The 22,910-nt window shown below is 39.8% G+C and overlaps 1 protein-coding gene across 1 annotated transcript; it reads right to left on the reverse strand.

The window, feature by feature from the left end:
• Positions 1-3,055: 3,055 nt before the first annotated feature.
• Positions 3,056-5,731, reverse strand: LOC138873743 (uncharacterized). The gene is made up of 5 exons (XM_070152220.1): positions 5,619-5,731; positions 4,581-5,265; positions 4,178-4,252; positions 3,614-4,090; positions 3,056-3,358 (listed from the first exon to the last, which is right to left on the reverse strand). Exons 1-5 carry the CDS (start codon positions 5,729-5,731, stop codon positions 3,056-3,058), a joined length of 1,653 nt encoding a protein of 550 aa, XP_070008321.1.
• Positions 5,732-22,910: the final 17,179 nt, after the last annotated feature.

The raw sequence follows: 22,910 nt of genomic DNA on the forward strand, positions 1-22,910 counted from the left end.
TGGGCATAGTAAGCTGGCTGATTATGGATTTTACCGGAATGGGATCAATGAAATTCCTATCGGGGTGTTGTATCATAGATGATAGGGTAGCCAATGCATCAGCGAACTCATTCTGGATTGTGGGAACATGATGGAATTCCGTCTTCGTGAACCTCTTTCTTAATTTTTGTACATGATGCAGATACAGGAGTATCTTGGAGTTCATGGTCGTCCATTCCCCACGTACCTGATGTGTAAGCAAGTCTGAATCTCCAATCACTAGCAGCTCTTAAACGTTTATGTCAATGGCCATTATGAGTCCTAAGATGTAGGCTTCATACTAGGCCATATTATTGGTGTAAGGAAATTAAGTTTGGCAGACATCGAATAATGCTGATCGGTTTCTGATATCAGGACTGTTCCTATGCCAACTCCTTTGACGTTTGCTGCTGCGTCAAAGAACATTCTCTAACTGTCATAGGATTCCGCAATGTCTTCTTCTATGAATGATACCTCTTCATCAGGAAAATACATTTACAGGGGTTTGTATCTTCCATCCAAGGGGCTTTTAGCAAGGTAGTATGCCAGTGCTTGTCCCTTGACCGCTTTCTGAGTTACATAAACGATGTCGAACTCACTCAATAGGATTTGCAACTTGGCTAGCTTGCTGGTGGGCATGGGCTTCTAAAAGATATACTTCAAGGGATCCATTCTCGATATGAGATATGTAGTATAGGCGCAGAAGTAATGTCTCAGCTTCTGAGCTACCCAAGTCAAAACACAATAGGTGCGTTCCAATAGAGAACATTGGGCCTCGTACGGGGTGAACTTCTTACTGAGATAATAAATGGATTTTTTCTTCCTCCCTGTATCATCGTGCTACCCCAGAATGCAGTCGAAAGCTCCATCTAACACTACAAGGTAGAGTAATAAGGGTCTACCTGGCTCGGGCGGGACTAAGACTGATGGTGTTGATAGGTACTCCTTGATTTTGTCGAAGGCCTTTTGGCAGTCATCGGTCCATTTGGTGGTGGCGTCCTTTTTTAACATCTTAAAGATTGGCTCACAGATAACTGTAGACTATGCTATGAATCGACTGATGTAGTTAAGCCTTCCCAAGAAACTCATCACATCCTTCTTGTTCCTTGGTAGTGGTAGTTCTTGAATGGCTTTGACTTTCGATGGGTCCAGTTCTATTCCTTGGTGGCTCACAATAAACCCAAGGAATTTCCTAGCAGGAACCGCAAATGCGCACTTTGTGGGGTTTAGTTTTAGGTTGTATCTCCGTATTCTATTGAAGAACTTCCTCAGATCTTTTATGTGGTCGGTGGCCTTCTTGGATTTGATAATAACATCATCCACATATACCTCTATTTCTTTGTGTATCAGATCATGGAGGATGGCAGTCATGGCCCTCATGTAGGTGGCCCCTGTGTTCTTTAAGCCGAATGGCATCATCTTGTAATAGTACATTCCCCACAATGTAATGAAAGTCGTTTTCTCAGCATTTTCCTAATCCATCCACATCTGATGATAACCAGCGAAGCAATCTACGAATTATTGTAGCTCATGTTTGGCACAATTGTCAATCAGGATGTGTATATTTGTCAAAGGGAAGTCATTTTTCAGACTGGCCCGGTTGAGATCCCGGTAGTCGACACAGACTCTAACCTTCACAGTCTTCTTTGACACTAGAACAATGTTGGCTAGCCATGTCAGGTATTCTACTACCCTAAGAACCTTAGCGTTGATCTGCTTGGTGACTTCTTCCTTGATTTTCAAACTCATATCAGGCTTGAACTTTTTGAGCTTTTGCTTTATCTGTGAACACATTGGATCAGTTGACAGTTTGTGAGCCACAAAAGACGTACTCAGACCAGTCTTGTCATTATTTGACCAGGGAAATATGTCGTCATACTCCTTTAGAAATTATGTGTATTCTTTCGTCGCTTTCCTTGCTGTTTTATGCATCTCCCAAGTTGACAATTTCGGTCTCGTCCAGGATGGACCTAGGTCTGTTCTCAAAGTTCTCAACTTCTTTGACAATCTCGTTAGGTATGTCATCTTCTCTGAATCCATGTCTGTTTGTTGTGTTGTCTCATTGCATTTCACAGTCATGTGTTCATCAAGACAAGTAATAGTAATGATGTATTGGTAAAGCAAAGAGAGAAAACGATAGAAATAAATATTAATTAAGAAGAAATACTTTTGATAAATTGAATAACTATTTTGAACATCGAAGATCTTATTGCGTGAATTGATAAATGCGAAAAGAAAATCATTTAGTAAATAAAACAGTCAATAATGCTTGTTTAGCCTTGCAAACCCGAGGCTTGTCGGGCTTTGGTTGTCCTAATGGTCCTATTCTTGTGATGTGCCCCTCTGCTCACAGCCTGTATGGAAGGGCCTTCCTCCCCCTCCTCTTCGAGAATAACTCAACAGTCCATATCACTATCCTCTAGAAACAAGTTCTTCACCGCTGCAAGTGTTTCTTCTTCGTCTGACTGATAAAAATGTTGGCATGTTGGAAGGTCTACTCCAGATGCGATATTAGCTGCTTTAATGGGTAGTAAGGATCGTGCCATGGTGGCGACCAGCTATGGAATTCTTCCCAGGTGTATTCATATCTCAAACCAAAGGTAGTGCCATGTTTCTTGAGTTTTATGGGTTTAGAGATTCCTTGGAGGTTCTGGCCGAGCCCTTTGCCAGGTATGTACCCATTCCAACTCAGTATACTCTCGATTTTGCTATCCCACCATTTGTCTTTGTCGATAGCATTGACCCGCTCAATGTGATGGCATGTTTCTCCACCCAGCTTCCTTCTTCCCTCGATCGCCAGAATGGTCTAGCGACTGTATATAGGGTTGTTACCATCGCTGTGAATGATCACTTCCTGGTGATTCCATTCGAACTTTACTGGTTGATGCAGCATTGATGATACGTCCCCAGTAGCATGAATCCATGGCCTTCCTAGCAGCAAGTTGTAAGACGCCGGTACATCTATTACCTGGAAATCGACCTCGAACCAGGTTGGTCCCATCTGCAGGCATAGACTAATCTCACCAATGGTGGACCTCTAAGAACCATTGAAGGCCTTTATATTGATTGCTCCATCATTTATCTCATGCAGCCCTTTACCCAATTTCTTGAGTGTTACCAGCAGGCAAATGTTAAGACTGGAACCTCCATCGATCAGGTTTCTGGTGACAAAATAATCTTCGCATTGCACGGTGATGTGCAGTGCTTTGTTGTGCCCCAGCCCTTCAGGTGGCAGCTTGTCCTCATAAAAGCTGATCTTATGGCTTTCCAGCACTTGTCCTACCATATTAGCCACTTCCCCTCTAGTGATGTCACTTGGTACGTACACTTCATTTAGCACCTTTAACAAAGCATTCTTGTGTGTCTCAGAATTTTGCAGCAAAGAGAGAAGGGATATTTGTGCTGGCGCCTTGTTTAACTGGTCGATGACCGAATATTCCTTGGCCTGTATTTTCATCCAAAGGTCGTCCGGACCTACCTCAATGAGGGGCAGCCGATTGGAGGCCTGCTTGCTTTATTCAGCTAGATGTTCAGGGGTATAGACTCTACCAGTTCTTGTCATACCCTATGCTGCGACAGTTTCTTCAATCATGACCTTGCCTTTCCTTCTCGCCTCGGCTGTATAGTCCCAAGGTACAGTATTTGTATAGAATGGTGGCATGGTTGACATTGCCACAAGGATTGGCGTGGCTATCCTCACTTCGAATGGAACATGTGCCTTGGGTGGCAAGACTGCAACCTCAAATGGTCCAGGTGCATTTGCCGGAGACACGAATTCAACCTCAATTGGTGTCGGTGTCTTTGCGGATGGCGCTACTTCAAACTCAAGAGATATAGACATATTCAACTCAGCGTCCTCAGATGGTAGGATCTGGACTATGATTGGATTGAGAGTAATTGTTGGTTTCTTTGGGTCATCACCTTCTGCGATCAACCCGATTGATCCCTCGGGATCCCAGTCATCTTCTACTTCAATCATGTAGATACCTCCACCCTTATGGTCTGGCAAAGGGTTGTTGCAAACATTTGGAGCGGGCTCATTTGCCAGAATGATCTCGTCATCAATCAAAGACTACATCTTGTCTTTCAAGGAGCGACATTCATCGATAGTGTGCCCTTTCATGTCGGAGTGGTATGTACACGACTTGTTTGGGTTAACCCTCTGAGAAGGATTCTCAGGGGTTGCAGCAGGGATGGGGGTGACATAACCAGCAGCTTTGAGCCTCTCATACAACTGGTCAATGGGTTCAGTGATGGTTGTATATTGCTTTGGAGGTCTGCAATCAAAGTTAGGTCGGAGGTCTAGGGAAATTTTGGCGTGTAGGGGGTGATTGATAATTGGATGGTTGAGCATTATAAGTTTGGTAGACATGAGCGGGTTGAGAGTATCTGGGCGAAGTAGGTTGATATGTAGGAGGTGGAGATGACTGATAAGTTGGTGGCAGAGCTTAGTATGAGGGTGCTTGGTAATTTGGGGTTGGCTAGTATGTGATTGGAGGTGTTGGGTAAGCTTGGTATTTAAGGGGAGACTTGGTCCTTTGTGCAACCATCACGGCCCCTACGTCCCTTTTCTTGGACACACCACCGGACTGTAAAGCCTTATTCGTGGATTGCAAGGCTTTGAAATTTGTAACCATACAACGTTTAATACTTTCTTCAATTCTTTCACCTAACTTGATAGTGTCAGAGAACTTGTGGTTCTCAATCATCATCAGCCGTTCATAATACTGCGGGTCCTGAGCCCGGACAAAGAACTTGTTCATTTGCTCCTCTTCTAAGGTAGGCCTAAACTTAGCAGCTTCGGACCTCCAGCGAGTAGCATACTCGCGAAACGTCTCTGTGGGCTTCTTCTTCAAATTCTGGATATAAAACACATCTAGTACGTTCTCTGTATTAAACCTGAATCTGTCCATAAAGTCAGATGACATGCCTACCCAGCTTGACCACTTCTTGGGATCTTGGCTGATGTACCAAGATAATGCATCTCTTTCCAAACCCCTCATGAACAACTTCATGGGGATCCTTCCATCCTTCCCTACTCCAACCAGCTTATCGCAATATGTCCTTATATGGACCCTTGCATCACCCGTTCCATCAAACATTTCGAACTTAGGAGGTTTGTACCCCTTAGATAGTTCGACATCAGGCTGTATGCAAAGGTCCTCATAGTTTAGCCCCTTGATTCCTTTGCTTTCCTCAACTCCCTGAATCTGGACGGTCAATTTCTTAAGTTCCTCGACCAAGTTCCTGATAAGTAGATCAGACTTAGGTGTGCATGAGATAGGTTGGGTGGAGTGTGGCAAGGTCTCCACGTAGATAGGAGTGTTATGGTGGCCTGGTGTATGGGTGTGGAAATGGTCGTTTGTGGAGTTCTGAGGTTCTGGGATGAGTAGTGGAGTGTTGTTTGGGGTATGTAGGTGTTACATTGGTTCTTTGGTGGAGCAACGTGATGGTGAGGCGTGGGATAATTCTGCTGTTTTTGGATATTTTGAGGAGGTGTAGGGTTTTGAGCATTGGGGAAGTTGATATCTAGTGTATTGAGGGAAAATGACAGGTTTGCCAGATTCCGAACCTGATCGAGCTCTTCCTGGAATTTCAACAGTTTCTGTTCAAGTTGTGACACATTCTCGTTAGGAACCCGAATACCCTGGACATCAGTGGCCTTTACCCGTTCAGCTATGTTCTCCTTCCTGATGTTGTATAAATCTTCCATTTTGTACTTACCTTTGTTATTGCCTTTAGAGGGACTAAGAGGAGGAGTGGGTGGAGGGCCCCTGGATCTTATGAAATAAGATGATGATGCCAGAGTGCACGAACTAACCTTTGGGAAGGGGAATAATAAAAACAAAAATAAAACAAAAGGTAGTCAAGTCAGTGAGGATTATAAAAAATATTGCAATATTTAAACATAGAGTGCGGAAATGTAAAGTGTGTCCTAATTTGGGAACCTGTTTGTGCCCGAGGTAGGACTAGCGACAAATAAACTTAGAGAACATTTAATTCTAAATGCCTCATTTTATTGATAAAGAAAGACGAATCCCAAAACGACACTAAATAAGCAAGAAATAAAAGTCTCTAATGGCCATTGGCCTTATTACATTCATAAAGCGAAAAAGTAAATTCCTATCTATTTGGTCCCAGAAGGACCTTCCCCAGATTCGACATCCTTGGCTCCATCGAACAACTTCCCCAATTCGCGAAGTCCCAGCAATAGGTATGCTCTAACTAGATGTCCACCTTCAGTCCCTTCAGCCTTTTGACAGTTTTCAACCCTTTTGAGAAATTTTCCCTTCAGTTCTACTATGCCTCGCTCCAAGTATCCTAGCCTTTTGTTGGCACAGATAGCCATGTCTTTCCATTCCTTAATAGGCTTCTTGTTAGACTCTTGTATCTTGCGGTGTTCTCTCTCACATTCACGGATCTGTTTGCGTAGCTGGTTGTACTTGACTTGTGCCTCGGCCTTCCCATCTATAATTCTATGGCCTTGAACGAACCTTGGCTGTCCGAAACCATCCCAATTGTATTCCAACCAACCCGGATAGAAAGGGGTACAACCGGCATGATATCTTTCTGGCTCAATGGTGTGCTTCTCCATTATGATCTTGCAGTGCACCATGTGTGGGGAATGGCACTCTTGTATGACTTGCTTCCTATCTGCTTGCCTCACAACTCGAAGAGGGATGTAGGGGTATGTTCCTATTAGACCAATCAATATCAGGAAAGGTGCATCTCTGGATCGGGCGATGAACTCCTCTGTCGGAAACCACTCAAACATCCATTGAACCTGTTCTTCAGTCAGATTATCAAAGAGCTCAACCCATTCTTTGGCATTCTCAGGCTGAGCGAAAATGTCGGGGATATAATTCATTCACTTTTCATGGTGGAAAGCAATGTGATCATCCCAGGCCCTTCGCTGAATTGCTTGTCGGTATTAGCCCTTTCGAAGATGTTTCATGAGCCAAAGCTGAAGTAGTAGATTGCACCCTTCAAAGTGTCTCGCTCCTCGTTGACACTTCTCTAAGGCTCGGTATATGTATGCAATGATCATGGGTACAATGCTGAATGTCTGCCCACGAATCCCCTCCATTAGGGTCTTGGTTACCACAGCCAGCCTAGTATGGATTCTCCCTTTCTTCATTGGAAACACGATCAGACCCAGGAAGAAAAACATGAAGACGAATACCCTATGATGGATATGTCCCAAGGATGTGATGGAAAACTCGTCATGGTAGGTACGGTATGATTTGCTATGACTGTACCTTTCATACAGGTAGTTGAAAGGGATGTACGATTCCTTTAGGCATACCAATTCTGCATTCTTCTTCAAACCTAACATTTTTAGGAAACCCTTGCTTGTGCGGTTCTTAGGCATCAGCAAACCCGGGGTTTCCCACACTAGACCGGTCAGTCCTCCTATCTTCTCTAGCAAAGGTGTCATTTCGATGTCCCTAAAGCGAAACACGACCCTTTCATAATCCCAAAATAAGGTAGTAGCTTCTATTATCATGTTGTTAGGCTGGATCTCCAGGAGGGATGGTAGATTACCCAGATATTTTCTGACGAAGGTTTTGTCACTGGAATGTAAATCTTCCCACCAACATAGAAATCTTGGGTGGATATTGGGGACCATGCCAAATCTGGAGATTTTGTGCCTCATATTTCTGCAAGTCAAAAAAGGTTAGGCCCTTACCCCCACCAGACTCGACTGTTTAATATCAACAATTAGCATGAAGCATTTAGTTCTCCAAATAAATGCATAGAACGTGATGATGTCCGTTTGGGTTTAGGGAAACCCAGTGGACTTTGGGACAAGGCTATCTTAAAGGATCATTATGTGGACAACATAACTAACCTGGATATGTATGACCATGATGCATGCGCAATTTAAATAGAGTAAGGTTTCTATGGGGTTTTAGGCTGGTACCCTTGAGCGGACAACTCAAGGGGGAAGGCACGGAACTATCGACTGCACTGCTGATCGACTAGTTTTACCGCAAGTAAGCCTTTCCGAATTTATGGGGGGTAATGATATAGGAAGGGCGCAACCACTCATCAAGCGTTGCTATAGTATTTGTTTTGACCGAGTAGAGTATGATGTGGAGCATGATTTATGCAGCAGTTAATAACATGTAGGCAAGTATTTTCACATTTGAAAAATAAATACAACATTTAAATAATTGAAAAGACAGTTACAAGAAAAGGAAAACAAAGAGACAAGTCAGTTTTAAGGGTAATAAAGAAATCATAAATTCTTAAAAAGAAATAGACAATTAAATTCAAATAAGGAAGGAGGGTACGGGATAAAGCATGCTTGGACTAATTTGTAAAGACAAGTTTGTTATGGTAAGAGCCTAAAAAATATCCCTAGTAGAGTCTTCATGTTGTCGCTCCCCATTTTTCCCCTCCTCGCGGATAGAGGTCCGGGTTTCAACATTCTATGGGGTGCAATGACTCATTTCCTATTTGGGAATTGGGTATTTGAAGAGTCTCCACCTAACGGATTATGGTGCGTTAGGGCACCTAGAGTGATTAACTCTTGGGTTGGTTTGCATTACAAAAGATTAGGGTAAGGTCTCGAGATAACCTCGAGGGGAAGGGGTTAGGCACCCCTCTTGGTCCACAACTATGGGTCCCGACCAAACATATATTTTTACAAATTAGTCCATACAAATAATTGAATCAAATAGTTGCAGTACGTTTGAACAAGTCAAGCAGTGAAATAAAGGTTGAACAAATTATGAAGAAAAATTTTAAACAAGGAGAAGGTTTGGGGGTAAAGAGGGGTCCTAGGTTGTTTATCCTACGAGATCACCCCACGCAGTGTCCGATAAACACCCCTCAATGAGGGGCTACAAGTGACATTAGCGCGTAGTCATCATATTCCACGTCTACCCTTCTCATCCCCTTATTGGTCATGCAAAGCGAGTGTTGGTCATCGATTCCTATTGCGTGCTGCTATCTGTCCTTCTTAATAGTCTAGGAGGGAATTAGGACCTCTTCCTATAGGCAGTTCTAGACATACCCCTAAGGCTTAAAGGCAATATTCTAATGCGACAGTCAAAGAAAAGCAATTTAGGACTTTCACACAAATTGAGCAATTGAAGGCTCATAATTTCCTCCGCAAACAAGCACACATGAAGCACGACTCAACAACAAATAATGTCTTTAGCAATCAAAGTCCTAAAGTTGGATTTTTAAATGATTATGCAGGAATAAACTACTTTCAGATGTAGAAGTCACAACCTATTAGTTGCCTAGGATCTCTTTTAAAAGCTCATTTAGATACAACTTCAGAGCAGTGCATGTTTTGAAAATGCTCTAAGGCTTGCCTACATGCAGGACTGATACTTCTGTTAATGCAGAAACAACCACGTTTTGAAATAATCCATTTTAAACCTACAAGCAGGATATCTATTGGGATTACAACAATTTTGAAAGGACTAATTTTAGAAAAAAGAGTTATGGCATGGTTTTGAGAAGTAAATTAGGCGAGGTACATTTGATCTATTATGCTAATTCGAATTACCAAACAGAATTGCGAATTAGATCATGGTATATTGGCATATTACTATTTTTAGTCAACTTGCAGTAATATATGAAAGGCTTGCTAAATCGGAATTACACCATATAGGCATGGTGTCTACACTTGAGTTGATTTAAAACATGATGACTTAGAACATAGAAACTTGGTTTCTACATGACAAATGCCGGATTTAAGAACATGATTTGTATCTAATGAAAGTGACATTAAATGTGAAGTCCTTATAGGCATGGTTTCTATTATGATGCAAATGAGAAGCAAAACCCTACAGGCATGCTTCTACTATGCAAATGCAATCAGATTCAACAAGAGCAGAAACCCTATAGGAATGTTCTCTAGTGAGTGAGGCAAGAAGATTCGAAATTAAATACTAAAGCAGGATTTCTAACCATTTTACCCCATAAAGTATACATCTACCCACCCTTTCACTAAATGCCCCAAATATTTGTTTACAAATTATTATAGGCCAACAAATGAATTACATAAGTGAAATAAAAATTAAGAAGCTATTCTATCGCGAGCCTACAATCAGGCCATAGTTACCCAAAGCCTCCAATGGTCTTTCAATCCTTGTTTCCATAGACAAATCAGAGTCTAGGTGCATCAAAGTTCCCTAAGGGTCTCAAGGACCCCGGGCAATGCTTACACCTAAACATAATAGCCAAGGATTGAACCAGTGCAGTGTGGAAAGCCAACCTTAGTATGCCAGAGTTCCAAGGGTTCTCAAGGGGATCCCAAGGCAATACACATACTAGAGGGGGCAGAACCTATTAACTAGGAGTAGAGTGAAAGTGTAGGACACATGTTTGAAAGGAGTTTGTTAAAAAACTGAACTGAAAGGTCCATTTTGAAAGCAATTAGTAACAAAGATGGTTGAAAGAAGTTAGATTAGTAAAATAGAGTTCAAACACTTCAGGGTAAGACCACACACAACAAGTGAATGAATTTAGTAATCACACATAGGGTTAAGGGGGTTCGGGGATACATAAACATTGACTGCAGACACCTGACCCCAGTATGAGTATTAGGGCTAGTATGGACATGCTCAGAGATAGTTGGACACTGGCATAATCACAAACTAATCATGAACACATAGAGGAGGGATAGGGGATTTGGGATTCACAAAGTTGTAAATGCATAGTAGGTAAAAGAATACAATTGTTCAGGCATGCTTGAATCACACAAAGGGAATACATGAATTAAAAGGGAGGGGAATCATATCAGCATGCTTAGATACAGACTTCACAACAAAACTGCGAGTAAAAGCAGGCCAAAATAAAAGAAACTGAAACAGGAATAGAAACATGTTGTTGTTGAGACTTTAAATTAAACTAGGGCATATTAGTGAAGATATAGGTAAGCAAAATGAAAGAACAAAGGTTTACATATGATTAGCTTTGGCTTGTGGCCAGCTAATAGTAGTAGAATAACATAGAGTTTTTAAAGTAAGGGAGGGGTTTTTGAAAGCCAAGTCTCGTGTCTTGTTAATGAAAGACTTAAGGTATCTATAGCTTTGAAAATAAGTAGAAAATAAGGTAACAAGTAACGGTTTAGCACAATTATAGAAGTAATCACAGTTAGAATCCAATTAATACAAGTACTCCCCGTTAATCAAGGAATTATAGCTTAAACGGATACCAACAGGCAAAACCAAGGAAAGAAAATCAGTTGAGAAAGACTGATTTTTACCATATAAGGGGTAGTAAAAGTATAGAGCATATGATTGAGTCTACGTATAGAATACACTAATTAAGGAAAGGATTCAACAAGAATGAAGCACCACAGCAAATAAGGAAATGGAATCAATCAACATAAACAGCCGAGTAAAATTTTGTGATTTTATAAGAAAATCTTGCAATCAAACCATAAATTAAGGAAATCAGGATCAATCAAGAGGGAGTCATGATTTTTTACTTCAACATATAAATAGAGAAGAATGAACAGGTGTAGCAGACATGCAAAGTCATCCATATCAACAGAAAGAAGAAAGAGATGTGCAAACCAGATGGATACAATCATAGAGAAGTGACACGAGTAGGCTAAGGACTCAGTAGAAAAACCTATTTGAAACATGGTAACCAACAAAAACTTAACAAAGTCAAGTAGTCATGGCTAACACACAGAACCAGAGTGAAGAAAACCAATCTAACACACAGAAACAGGTAAAGAAGATCAGACCAACACTTAGAAACAAGTAAAGAAAATCTTTAAGAAATTAAGGCTTTTTAACAGAGTTGAGTTACAAGGCAGTAAGAACTTAGAATCGGTAAAGATAAACAAAGAAAAATGTTTAATAATAAAGAAATCAGTCAAAACAGGTATAGAAAGAAGTCTGAAAACCCCAGTTTCTCAAAGGGAGTAAAAATGGTTTAAAGTAGAAGATCTTTTAGAAGAAAGCTTGAGAATAAGCAAGTCACAGAAGTAGATAGTGTTAAAGCATAAAAATAACATAGATCTGAGAGATTCAGAAGAGAGTTAGGGTTTCAAAAAGAAAATCAAGTAAAAAATTAAAGGAACTTGTTTAAACTTCACCAATCGTGACATATAAGGTGTGATTTCGCCCAAAATCACACTGGAGACCCATAAGTCACAGGAACAGAAATCGTAGGTCCAAATCGACATGGCCTAGGACCCTTGAGGGCCTTAGAGATGATGAGCAGGGTGATAAGATTCCCATTGGAAGCTTGGGTTTGAAAGGGTGGTCGCCGAAGATGACCGGAGAAGGAGGCGATGAAAAATGATTATGGTTAAGTCGAGAGAGAAGAGAGACGAGAGCATCTGAGGGTCGCGCCCTTAGAAAATTGATTAGGGTTAGGGGGTCTCTCAGAATTAAAAAAAAAGGTTGAACGAGGGCCGTTGATCTAAGAGATCAACGACCAGGATTTAGGATGGCTTGGGTCTGGTAGACGTGTATAGGATCTGGGTCGGGTGGTTTGGGTGTGAAATTGGACTGGAAAGGGGTCCAATTTTGGCTATAATTGAAAGCCAAATTTGGCTGTTATTTAAATAGCCAATTTCACATATTTAATTTATAAACAATAACATGTAATTTGTGGAAAATAATTTAAGGTGCCAAAATGATTTGAAATACATAATTAACAATTTAAAAATACGAGATCCAATTTTATGCATATAAAACATAATTAAATCTTAAAAGGGCTAATATTGCAATTATATGCAATTTAGCTTTAAAAATACTAAATGTAATTGTAAAAAATATAAAAATTACCTTAGCCATATTTTGGCATAAATATAGAAATTAAATAGATGAATTATCAAAACAATAATTTTGGAAACAATTATCGGAAATTTTATGGATAAAAAGGGAGAAAATAAGTCAATTTTATCCCTTAAAATTATGGGAAAAATAATAAAAACCTTGGATATGCTTATATATGCATATATATGCTATTTTGAAGGTCGTTATGCATATTTAAAATATATAAGAAAAAATTGGGTATCAACACTTCGTACAGCCCTGTCCAGGAAAAAGAGTTATGCCGACCATAAGGTTCGTGATGTGGTATTCATGGTCGGTGAGCGGGTCTTCCTTCGGGTGTCACCTATGAAGGGCATGATGAGATTTGGAAAGCAGGGAAAGCTAAGCCCTATATTCATTGGTCCTTTTGTGATTCTTGATTGCGTGGGAGAGGTGGATTACAGACTTGCGTTGCCGCCAAGTTTATCAGTTGTGCATCCAGTATTTCATGTGTCCATGCTTCAAAAGTATCACGACGATCCATCCCACGTGTCAGACTTCAGCACTGTCCAGCTGGACAAGGACTTGTCCTATGAGGAGGAGCCGGTAGCTATTCTAGACCGGAAGGTTCGTCAATTGAGATCGAAGAGTTTTACTTCTGTTCGTATTTAATAGAGAGGTCAGCCTATTAAGGCAGTGCCCTGGGAGTTTGAGTCAAATATACGGAGCCGATATCCCTATCTTTTCTCTGACTCAAGTACTTTTCTTATGTCCGTTCGAGGACAAACGATTGTTTAAGAGATGGAGGATGTGATGACCCAAAAGGTCATCACTCGTGTTGAAAGTAAATTCTGTGTTCCAAGGCCGTAAAAACCTCTCTTTGTCTCACCACGATTTGCGTGCACAGTCCGACGTGTTTTCGGAAAGCTTTTATGTGAAAACTAAGTAGAATAAGGAAATTGGCTTTTAAAATTGAATAAAGTTGACTTGGTCAACATTCTTGGTAAACGTACCCGGACCGGTGATCCGACGGTCTAGTAGGGTCCGGAATAAAATTTGGGACTTGGTCGTATGCCCGGAATCAAATTCTGAGGTCCCATGCCCGAGAAATGAATTTTTAAAGAAAATTATTTTCTGGGAAATATAAGGGTTTTTAGAAGTGAATTGATGCATTTTCTTGATGGTATCGGGCCCGTATCTTGGTTTCGGAGCCCGGTACAAGTTTGAAATAATAATTAAGTATAATTTGTAAAAAAATTTAAAGATCGGAATTATTTTCTATAAAACGGACCTATAGTTGAGAAAATAGTAATTTTGATGTTCTTAAGTGATTTCATGAATTTGAGGTTTAATTCATAGTTATTGATGTTACTTTGATGATTTGATCGTATGAGCAAGTCCGTATGATATTTTTGGAATTGCGTGCATGTTTGGTTTGCAGCCCCGAGGGCTCGGGTGAGCTTTGGATAGTCCACGGAGTGAAATTGGACTTAGGAGCAAGTTCGTGTATCTGGTATTTTTGCCAAGGTCTCTGATATCGCAATTGCGAGGTCAGGCTTCACAATTGCGAAGTGGACAGGCTTGGTAAATGCGACCCCAGTGTCGCAAATGCGAACCAAGCCTGGGCAGGCCCTTTTCGCAAATGCGAACACTGGGTGGAAATTGCGAAGCCCTCCCAATCGCAAATGCGATGTTTCATTCGCAATTGCGAAGGTGACAAGATTTTCCCATGGTCGCAAATGCGGCAGATTCTTTACTTTTGCGAAGATAACATGTCCTGAAGGGGATCGCAATTGCAAACCCTGGTCGCAATTGCGACATATACGACCAGTTATTTTGGACTTACACGCATTTTTCTTTATTTTACAAACTCTCTCAAACCCTAAGCTCTCTTGCGTGATTTTCTAAAGAAACGTTCTTCACTAAATCAATTGTAAGTCATTTTTAACTCATTTTCTTTAATCTATAACATCTTTTCACATGATTTCAATTCAAAATCAAGGGTTTTTATGGGAGAAATTGGATGTTTTGGGTAGAACTTAGGATTTTCATATTTTGAGTATTTGGACCTTGATTTGAGGTCCTATTTCAAAACAAATTATATATTTGAGTTCGTGCATAAATGGGTAATCGGGTTTTGGTTCGAACATCGGGTTTTGACCAGGTGGTCCCGGGGCCGATTTTTGAGTTTTTGCGAAAATCTTTAGAAAACCTATTTTCATGCATTAGAATAGATTCATTTAGCATTTATTGATATCGTTAAGTAAATTATGGCTAGATACAAGCGAATTGGTGGTTAAAATAATAGGTAAAGCGGTAGTTGAGGCTTGAATTGTGTTCGTGGCATTGAGGTAAGTGTTTGGTCTAACCTTAGCTTGAGGGATTAGGAGTTGTGTCTTATTTGCTATGTGTTAATTATTGAGTACGACGTATAGGTGTGGTGACGAGTATCTATACGTCGGTGTCAAGCATGCCCGTGAGTTTTATACTATGATAGATGTGACTCCGTTTCGTATTGTTCATGCTTTATATGATGATTTCTATCGTTGAACGAGATTTGTGGAAGTATTATTGGTAATTGAACATTGTGGAGCGTTGGCTCAAGTTGAGAAATGAGTTGTGATGTTATTGTGGAAAAGAGAAGAGGTTTATGATATTGTCTCCCTTACCGGGATGTTATTGCTTTTGATATTATCTCCCTTACCGGGATGTTATTGCTTTTGATATTATCTCCCTTGCCGGGATGTTATTACTCACAATATTGTTTCCCTTGTCGGGATATTGTTATTATGCTATTGTTCCCTTGCCGAGATTTTATTGTGATATTACTGATTCCCTTGCCCAAATTGCTTTGTGATTGTTGCTTGCGTGAGGAAGAATGTACAGTGTCGTGCCCCCTTTTTTCCCTCGGCGGAGAGAAGTCCGGGTTCCGAAGTTCATGGGGGTAATCACTCATTTCCTTTTGGGGCTTGGGTATTTGAAGAGTCGCCACCTAACGGATTATGGTGTGTTAGGGCAGCTAGAGCGATTAACTCTTAGACTAGTTTGCATTACCAGAGATTTAGGGTAAGGGCTCGAAATAATCTTGAGGGGAAGGTGTTAGGCACCCCTCGCGGTCCACAACGGTGGGTCCCGGCCGAACTTATACTTATGAATTAGTCCTTTAACAAATAAGTAGTTGAAATACATAATTGCAAATAAACGCATGTTGGACATTGTATGACTCAAATAATAAGACAAAGAATTTGAACAAGTTGCATATAAAATAATAAAGTATAAACATGGGAATTGGGAAAAGGGGTCCTAGGTTGGTTAGCCTACAGGATTACCCCACACAATGCCCGGTAAACACTCCTCAGTAAGGGGCTGCATATGACATTAGCGCATTGTCATCATATCCCTTTCTACCCAATTCACTCCCCTTGGTAATAGCCTAAAGCGTTCTAGCAACCTTGAAAATGTCCTATGCGTGCACTACCCGTCCCTTCCTTGTGGCCCTGGAGGTATTTTAGGACCTCTACTTTTGGATAGTTCTAGACCTTCCTAAGGTTTTAAAGGATAAAAGTCTAGGCATTAATCAAGAACAAGTAGGACTGCAATTAAAGAGAACAGATTATAGGCTTACAGCCACCTCCACAAATAGAACAAGTAAATGCACGTCTTCAAACAACAGTAAGGTATTTAAGAGAAAATCCTAGAACATGATATCTAGGTGAGCTGGGATTATGCAGTATTGACTTAGAACCAAGTGTAAAAGATCCAATTTAGCTGGCCTTTGGATTTAAACTTGTTGAATCTGGACAGTTTTAAAATAACCAAAGCACAACTTTAGAGTTACAGAATTTAAATCGCACTATAGGCTTGCCCAAATGCAGAATAGTGATGTCCTAAGAGCATGATATCTACGTTGATGCAGCAAAACAGCGAACAATTTTAAACAAATACTTGAGATCCTATAGACATGTTTTCTATCGGTAGTAAATTAAGGTAGTGTTTGAAAACTCATTAAAGAAGCGGACAGTTGATTAAACCAGTTCAAAAGGATCTAACATGGATTAAACTAATTTGTTTAACTAAATTGATTTTAAAGTCCTATAGGCAGGATTTCTGATTTTAATTCTTATAGACATGGTATCTAATTGCTAAGAGCTGATGTTGGAACCTATAGGCACGATTTCTAGTGGAACAAATGTAAATACATGTTGTAACTAAAACTGGACTTAATCACTCTATAGGCATGATATCTAATTATAAAGCCATTTAGATCCTATACGCATGATTTCTAATTATAAAGCCATTTAAATCCTATAGGCATGATTTCTATTATTGAAGCCATTTAAATCATATAGACATGATTTCTAATATTGTGAAAGTAAAGCAAACATAGCAAGTGTATTAACACAATCCTATAGGCATGATATCTACCCGAATTACCCAACAGATATATAGCTACCTAGCCCTTTTCACTAATCACCCCAACGTTGTTTACAAATAATTATTACAGGCCATCTGAATAAATTACATAACAATAAAGAAAAAGAAGAAGTTAACTATAGGGAGCCCGAAGCAGGCCCAAATGACTTCCCCAAGCCTCCAATAGCCTCAAATGCCAAGGTTCCATAGACAGTATCTTCTCTAGGTGTGTCGGAGTTCCCTAAGGACCTCAAGGATCCCCGGGCAGTGCTCACACCTAGACTTCTTCTCAAACAAGAACTAATTTAAGTGCAGTGTGGAAACGCCAGCTCTAACATGCCAGAGTTCAGAGAAATCTCAAGGATCTCAAGGCAGTACACATGCTAGAGGGGCAGAACCTAATAATCTAGGAGTAGTCTGAGAGTGCTTGACATAGTTTTGTTTTGAAAATAGTACAGAGATGACTTCAGAAGTAAGAAAGATTTTTAGAAAAAAGGGAATAAATTAGTGGTAGAAGACAGTTTGAGAAGAGTGACAAACAGCAGACAATCAATTGGTCATAAGAAATTTCAGATTCAGAAAAAGAACACTTCACGAACAGATCTTCATACAGATATGGAGGGATTATGGCACACAAGAATCACATTAGGGGACATGGATAGGGATAGTAAAGACATGTAGTCACAAACTACATACAACACTTAGGATCTTGGAGATTTAATAAGTAGTTTAGAACATAAATAATAGTTGGCCTGTCTTGAACAAGTTTTAAACATATAATATAGACATGCTAAGTAAAGAAGTAAGTTGAGTGCAAAATATGCATTGAAAGGATAGAAATTTAAACATGTTAGGAAAAGAAGTAAGCAAGAAAGGGTGCAGAACTAAAGCATACATTGAACAGGCAGATTTTAAACATGTTGATCAAAGAAGTAGGCAAGGATACAAGTTGTCCCCCATAACTGATGAACCAACACAAGAATGAAAAACACATAGGGTTTGGATTCCAAAACTTAATTAGAGACATACCAGTTAAGGAGAGCAAGACACAAAGTATAGAGCAGTGTAGTGCAATAACTAGCCTTGGCTTACAGCCGGCTAGTTCAATGGAAATAGCAAGTGATAGAAAGAGAAGAAAGCTTTAAGTATAAAAGAGAGTTTTTGAACTAGTGTTCCTTGTTATTGTCGTTGTCGAACTTAAAAGAAGAGGAGGTTTATATAGGAATCAAAACATAACAAAACAAGGTAAGAGATCAATTAAGTAGAAAATCAAGGAAATCACACGTAAATCAGCAGGATCTTCCCTTAATCGAGGGACAGTTCAATCAACGGTAAAACATACTAAGCATTTAAGGAAAAAAATAAAGTAAAGCTTAGGTATAGAACATGTAATTAAGGGTAAATGCACAACAATTTAATTAAGGAAACAAATCAATAACAATCAGTGGATCAACGCAAACAAGGCAAGGAAAAATAATTAAGGCAGATAAATTCAATCAAATTGAGTAAAGACATAAGGATCAAACCTTAGATGGAAAGAGGTCAAATTAAACCAGAAAATAATGGATTCAGAGTAATCAAGGGTTCAGAAAGTCATGAAAGAAGCAGCACGCTTAGCATATAAAATGAGGTAGAGCATGCATAGTCGGGATTTCACACATCTCTAACAAAACTTATGGTTAAACGACACTGGTTCAAAGAGAAACATAAAAGTTTTGCACGAATAGTCAGTATAAACACAAGTTCATAATATTAGTGAAACACTGAACTAAGAAAATTCAGTAGAAGCATACTAGGACAAGTAAATCATGAGAAGTCACAAGAATCCAAGGCAAGAATATAGTCAGAGGTACCAACATCCAGAAACCAAACGAAGAACCCCAAAAAATTAAGGTTTTCAGTACAAACGGGCTAGGGTTGCAGCAGGTTCATAAAATTAGTCAAAATGTGTGAGAGTCAGAAGTTTAAACACAAAGAATCATTAAACAAAGTTTTAAAAAAGAAATTCCGGAAACCCTAATTTTAGAAAAAGATGAAAAATCACTTGAAATCACATGATTCTTGTAAAGAATATAAAGGCTATTGTAAAACACACAAGAAACAAACACAAATCGTCTTAGATCTATATAGATCTAGGAGGTTTAGAAACAAAATTAGGGTTTCAAAGAGAACCATATAGAGATGAAGAAACCTGTTTAGAAAACCATAGATCGTGGCTAATATAGGATGATCTCACTCGAAATCACACCAGAATGGCCTGGAACAGGTGAGAGATGAACCCTAGATGAGAGTCTAGATAACCCTGGTCCCTTGAGGGCCTTAGAGATGGCAAGCGTGACATGAGAGAGGCCATTGGACGTGTGAGAGATGGTGAGAAGTCACCGGAGATAGCCATAGATGGGGGTCAGTGAGATTGGGGATTAGGGTTAGGGTGAGAGCATTTTGAGAGAATAGAGGATTTTAAGGCGGTGGGGGTAGGTCATGAAATGAATTAGGTTTGTGGGGGAGGTATAGGTTAGTTTAATTAGGAAAGGGAAAACCTGGACCGTTGATCAAAACGATCAACGGCCAGGATTTGGCTGGGTATTGGGCCTGGGTAATTTAATTCAGTACTGGGCTGGCAATTTGTGTTAGGATTAAGGTTGAATTGGGGCTACAATTGAAATATAAATAGGCCATATTTTAAATAGCCATTATAACACTATATAATTTATATTAAATAATAAATGATTTCTTAAAAATAATTTCATGTATTAAAATGGTTTAAAATAGTTATTTAACATGTTAAAAATACAAAAGATCATTTTATGCATCAACAACGTAATTATGCATTAATAGGGTTAATATTGCAAATATAAGTAAATTAGCTTAAAATGTAAATGCAATTATAGAAAATGCACTAAAAATATTTAAACAATATTTTCGCATAAATATAGAATATAGATGACTAAATCACCACAAAAAATAATTTGAAGGATAATTATTGGAATTCTTATAAGTAAAGGGGAAGAAATAAATCAATTTGAAGCCATTAAAATTGTAGACAAATTATAAAAATTCTTATGCATGCTTATATATGCATATATGCTATTTTGAAAGTATATATATGTACTAAAAATATATAGGAAAAAATTGGGTATCAACACCTACCCTTTTTACCCAGGAAGGATGAAAGAGTTTTCGGGTAAAGAAATGATAGCCAATTTCGACCGGACGGGATGTTTTTAAAGACAGAGTCCGAACAATGGTCTTCAAGTTGCCTACATATCCCTAGTTTTACAGGAATCAGTCCTCAATGTGATTAAGTTGATGGTACTTCGGTAGTATTGTGGCACTTTCTTGTTAGATCGACTGCTGATATTCGAGTTTGCTTGGTGGCCCAGAAGAATTTTAGAGTATCTCTCGTGGAATAATTAGATATTAGAGGTGTGTTATGTATTTGGATGGTGGAAATGGGATTGGGTATGGTGATTCATGTGCCATATGGATTTGGAGATGGGGAGTTCTCATATTAAGACTATGTTGTGGTTGTGGGTCGCGTGAATCGGCACTGTTTAGTGACTATCGGGGTTTGCAGAACCAAGCGGATATTTTGTTGCTTGGTATACTAGATTTTGGATGTGATATTGGGTTCAGATTGGTTGTCTCCATGTTGTGTCATTCTGGACTATTGCGCTAAGGCGGCGCTGTTGGCTATGCCGAGAATGCCACGGATTGAGTGGCGAGGTTCGACGGATTATGTTCCTTGTAGAGTGGTTTCATATTTCGAAGACCCAGTGGAGGGCTGGGAAGGATTACCTTCCTTATTTGGGCTCTCGTGAGGGACGTCAGTACGGAGGCTCCTTATATTGATTCAGTTCCGGTGGTGAGGGACTTTTCGGATGTGTTTTCTTGTGCCCGGGCATGTCGCCAGGCAAGGTTGTTGATTTTGATATTGATTTGATGCTGGGCACCATATCATATGACACCAACAGAGTTAAAGGAGTTGGAGGAGCAGCTTCAGGATTTCCTTGATAAGGAGTTCGTTGGCAGGCCAATGTGGATGCGTGTTCTAACTTGAGTCGACTTGGTTGCCTCCGAATTGTATTGTTGAGGTATATGTTGATTCGATTGTTATTGAGCATATTAGTAATCTGGGGAGATCTATGAGTTACCTTTCTATGTTGCGAGGTGTTATGATTTGTTGGTTACAGGCACGTATGGTATGATTCTATTGGGGTTTCATAGTGGAAGTCGAGCGGGAAGAGTATTTGGGTGTTGCTCGATGAATGGAGCATTAGTTATGTCCTTTCAGGTTGTATAATGTTATATCAATTGTTTTCGCTGTGGTTATGATGATTTGCTTTGGTTCTAGACATCAAATTGCGCATGATTGTCGATTTCGAGCATAGTGACTTGAGGTGTTTCATGTGAAGCAATGTTTGGATAGGATTGCGCACCGCAGCGAAGCTATATGGGGGTATGACCTTGCGGGTTAGATTTGTGTGTTATGTTCCTATGATGTGAGATGGGTTCTCAGCCTTGTGTTGTGGTGGTACTGGTAAGTTTGAGGTACAGCTCTTTCATTTGAGTCATTTTCATAATTTTAGTATGTTCGAACTGTTGCTTATTGGTGTGCGTATTGCGCAAGTTATGGCCTTAGCCTGTATTGATGTGTCCTGTCACCAACGTAGTGTGTTGGATTAGGTGAGATCGTTGGGATGATCAATGAATACGAACGTATTCGATTTCAAAATATGGGAAGGATGATATCGAGGTTCGGCTCAGAAAATTTGCTATGGTATTTGCCAAAGGAGAAGTGGCTCCATGAATGGTTGTGGTTATGGCTTACTGTGCGTTTTAGTTATCATTAGCAGTATATGAATGTGTTGGGATGAGACTTTAGTGATAAGAGTTTTTCTACCGGTATTCGGGTGTTTTATGCAGCTGCTGTGATTAGAAGTTATCATTATAAGTGTTTGAGTTATGTGGTATATCATGTGATTGCACCCGAGATTGCAGGTATGAGTTATTACAGCTTGATCGGGCTTATTCATAGTATAGATGTGAGATTCTGAACTTGTGGATGATTTCAGAAGTGGAAATGTGGTTCCAAGGTTAATGGGCTGGATTGGATTGTGGAATTTCAGTTACATTGTGTTATCGGACCTATATAAGATAGGGTGACGTGGGATCACTCCCGGGTATATTTATGGTAAGGTTATTCAGCGATTGGTTGGCTTATGGAAAAACTCTGTGCACGTTCAAGGACGAACGTATGTTTAAGTGGGGGAGGATGTAATGACCTGACCGGTCGTTCTGACCATTTGCACTTTGCTCGTCAGTTCTCGAGTATGACCTGCCCCGTGCGATGTATTATGACTTATGTAATTCATTGGTTTTGGTTTTCAGGGTAATCAGAATGAATTTGGAAGAAACAGTCCTCAGTTGAAGCTTGAAATTTGAAAGATTTGACTTGTTTGTATATGATCTCGGATCGGAATTTTTATGATTTGGTTAACTCTGTTGGTTGATTTGGGACTTAGGAGAGTGATCGGAATGTATTTTGGAAGTCCATGGAAGGTTGAGGCTTGAATTGACGAAATTGAGTTTTTGGCGTTTTCCGGTTGATAGGTGAGATTTTGATATAGAGGTCGTAATGGATTTCCGGAAGTCACAGTAGTTCCGTTGTGTCATTTGGGATGTGTGTGCGAAATTTCAGGTCATTCGGATGTTGTTTGGTTGGGTTTTTGATCAAAA

Source organism: Nicotiana sylvestris, chromosome 7, assembly GCF_000393655.2.
Source record: "Nicotiana sylvestris chromosome 7, ASM39365v2, whole genome shotgun sequence".
Lineage (NCBI taxonomy): Eukaryota > Viridiplantae > Streptophyta > Magnoliopsida > Solanales > Solanaceae > Nicotiana > Nicotiana sylvestris.

Coding starts and splice junctions, on each gene's coding strand:
- LOC138873743 (XM_070152220.1), bottom strand. CDS start 5,731: ATGGAAGATTTATACAACATCAGGAAGGAGAACATAGCTGAACGGGTA. Junction 4,253..4,580: donor GTGTGTCCAAGAAAAGGGAC/GTAGGGGCCGTG, acceptor CCCATTGACCAG/TTGTATGAGAGGCTCAAAGC. Junction 3,359..3,613: donor AGGCGAGAAGGAAAGGCAAG/GTCATGATTGAA, acceptor GCTTTGTTAAAG/GTGCTAAATGAAGTGTACGT.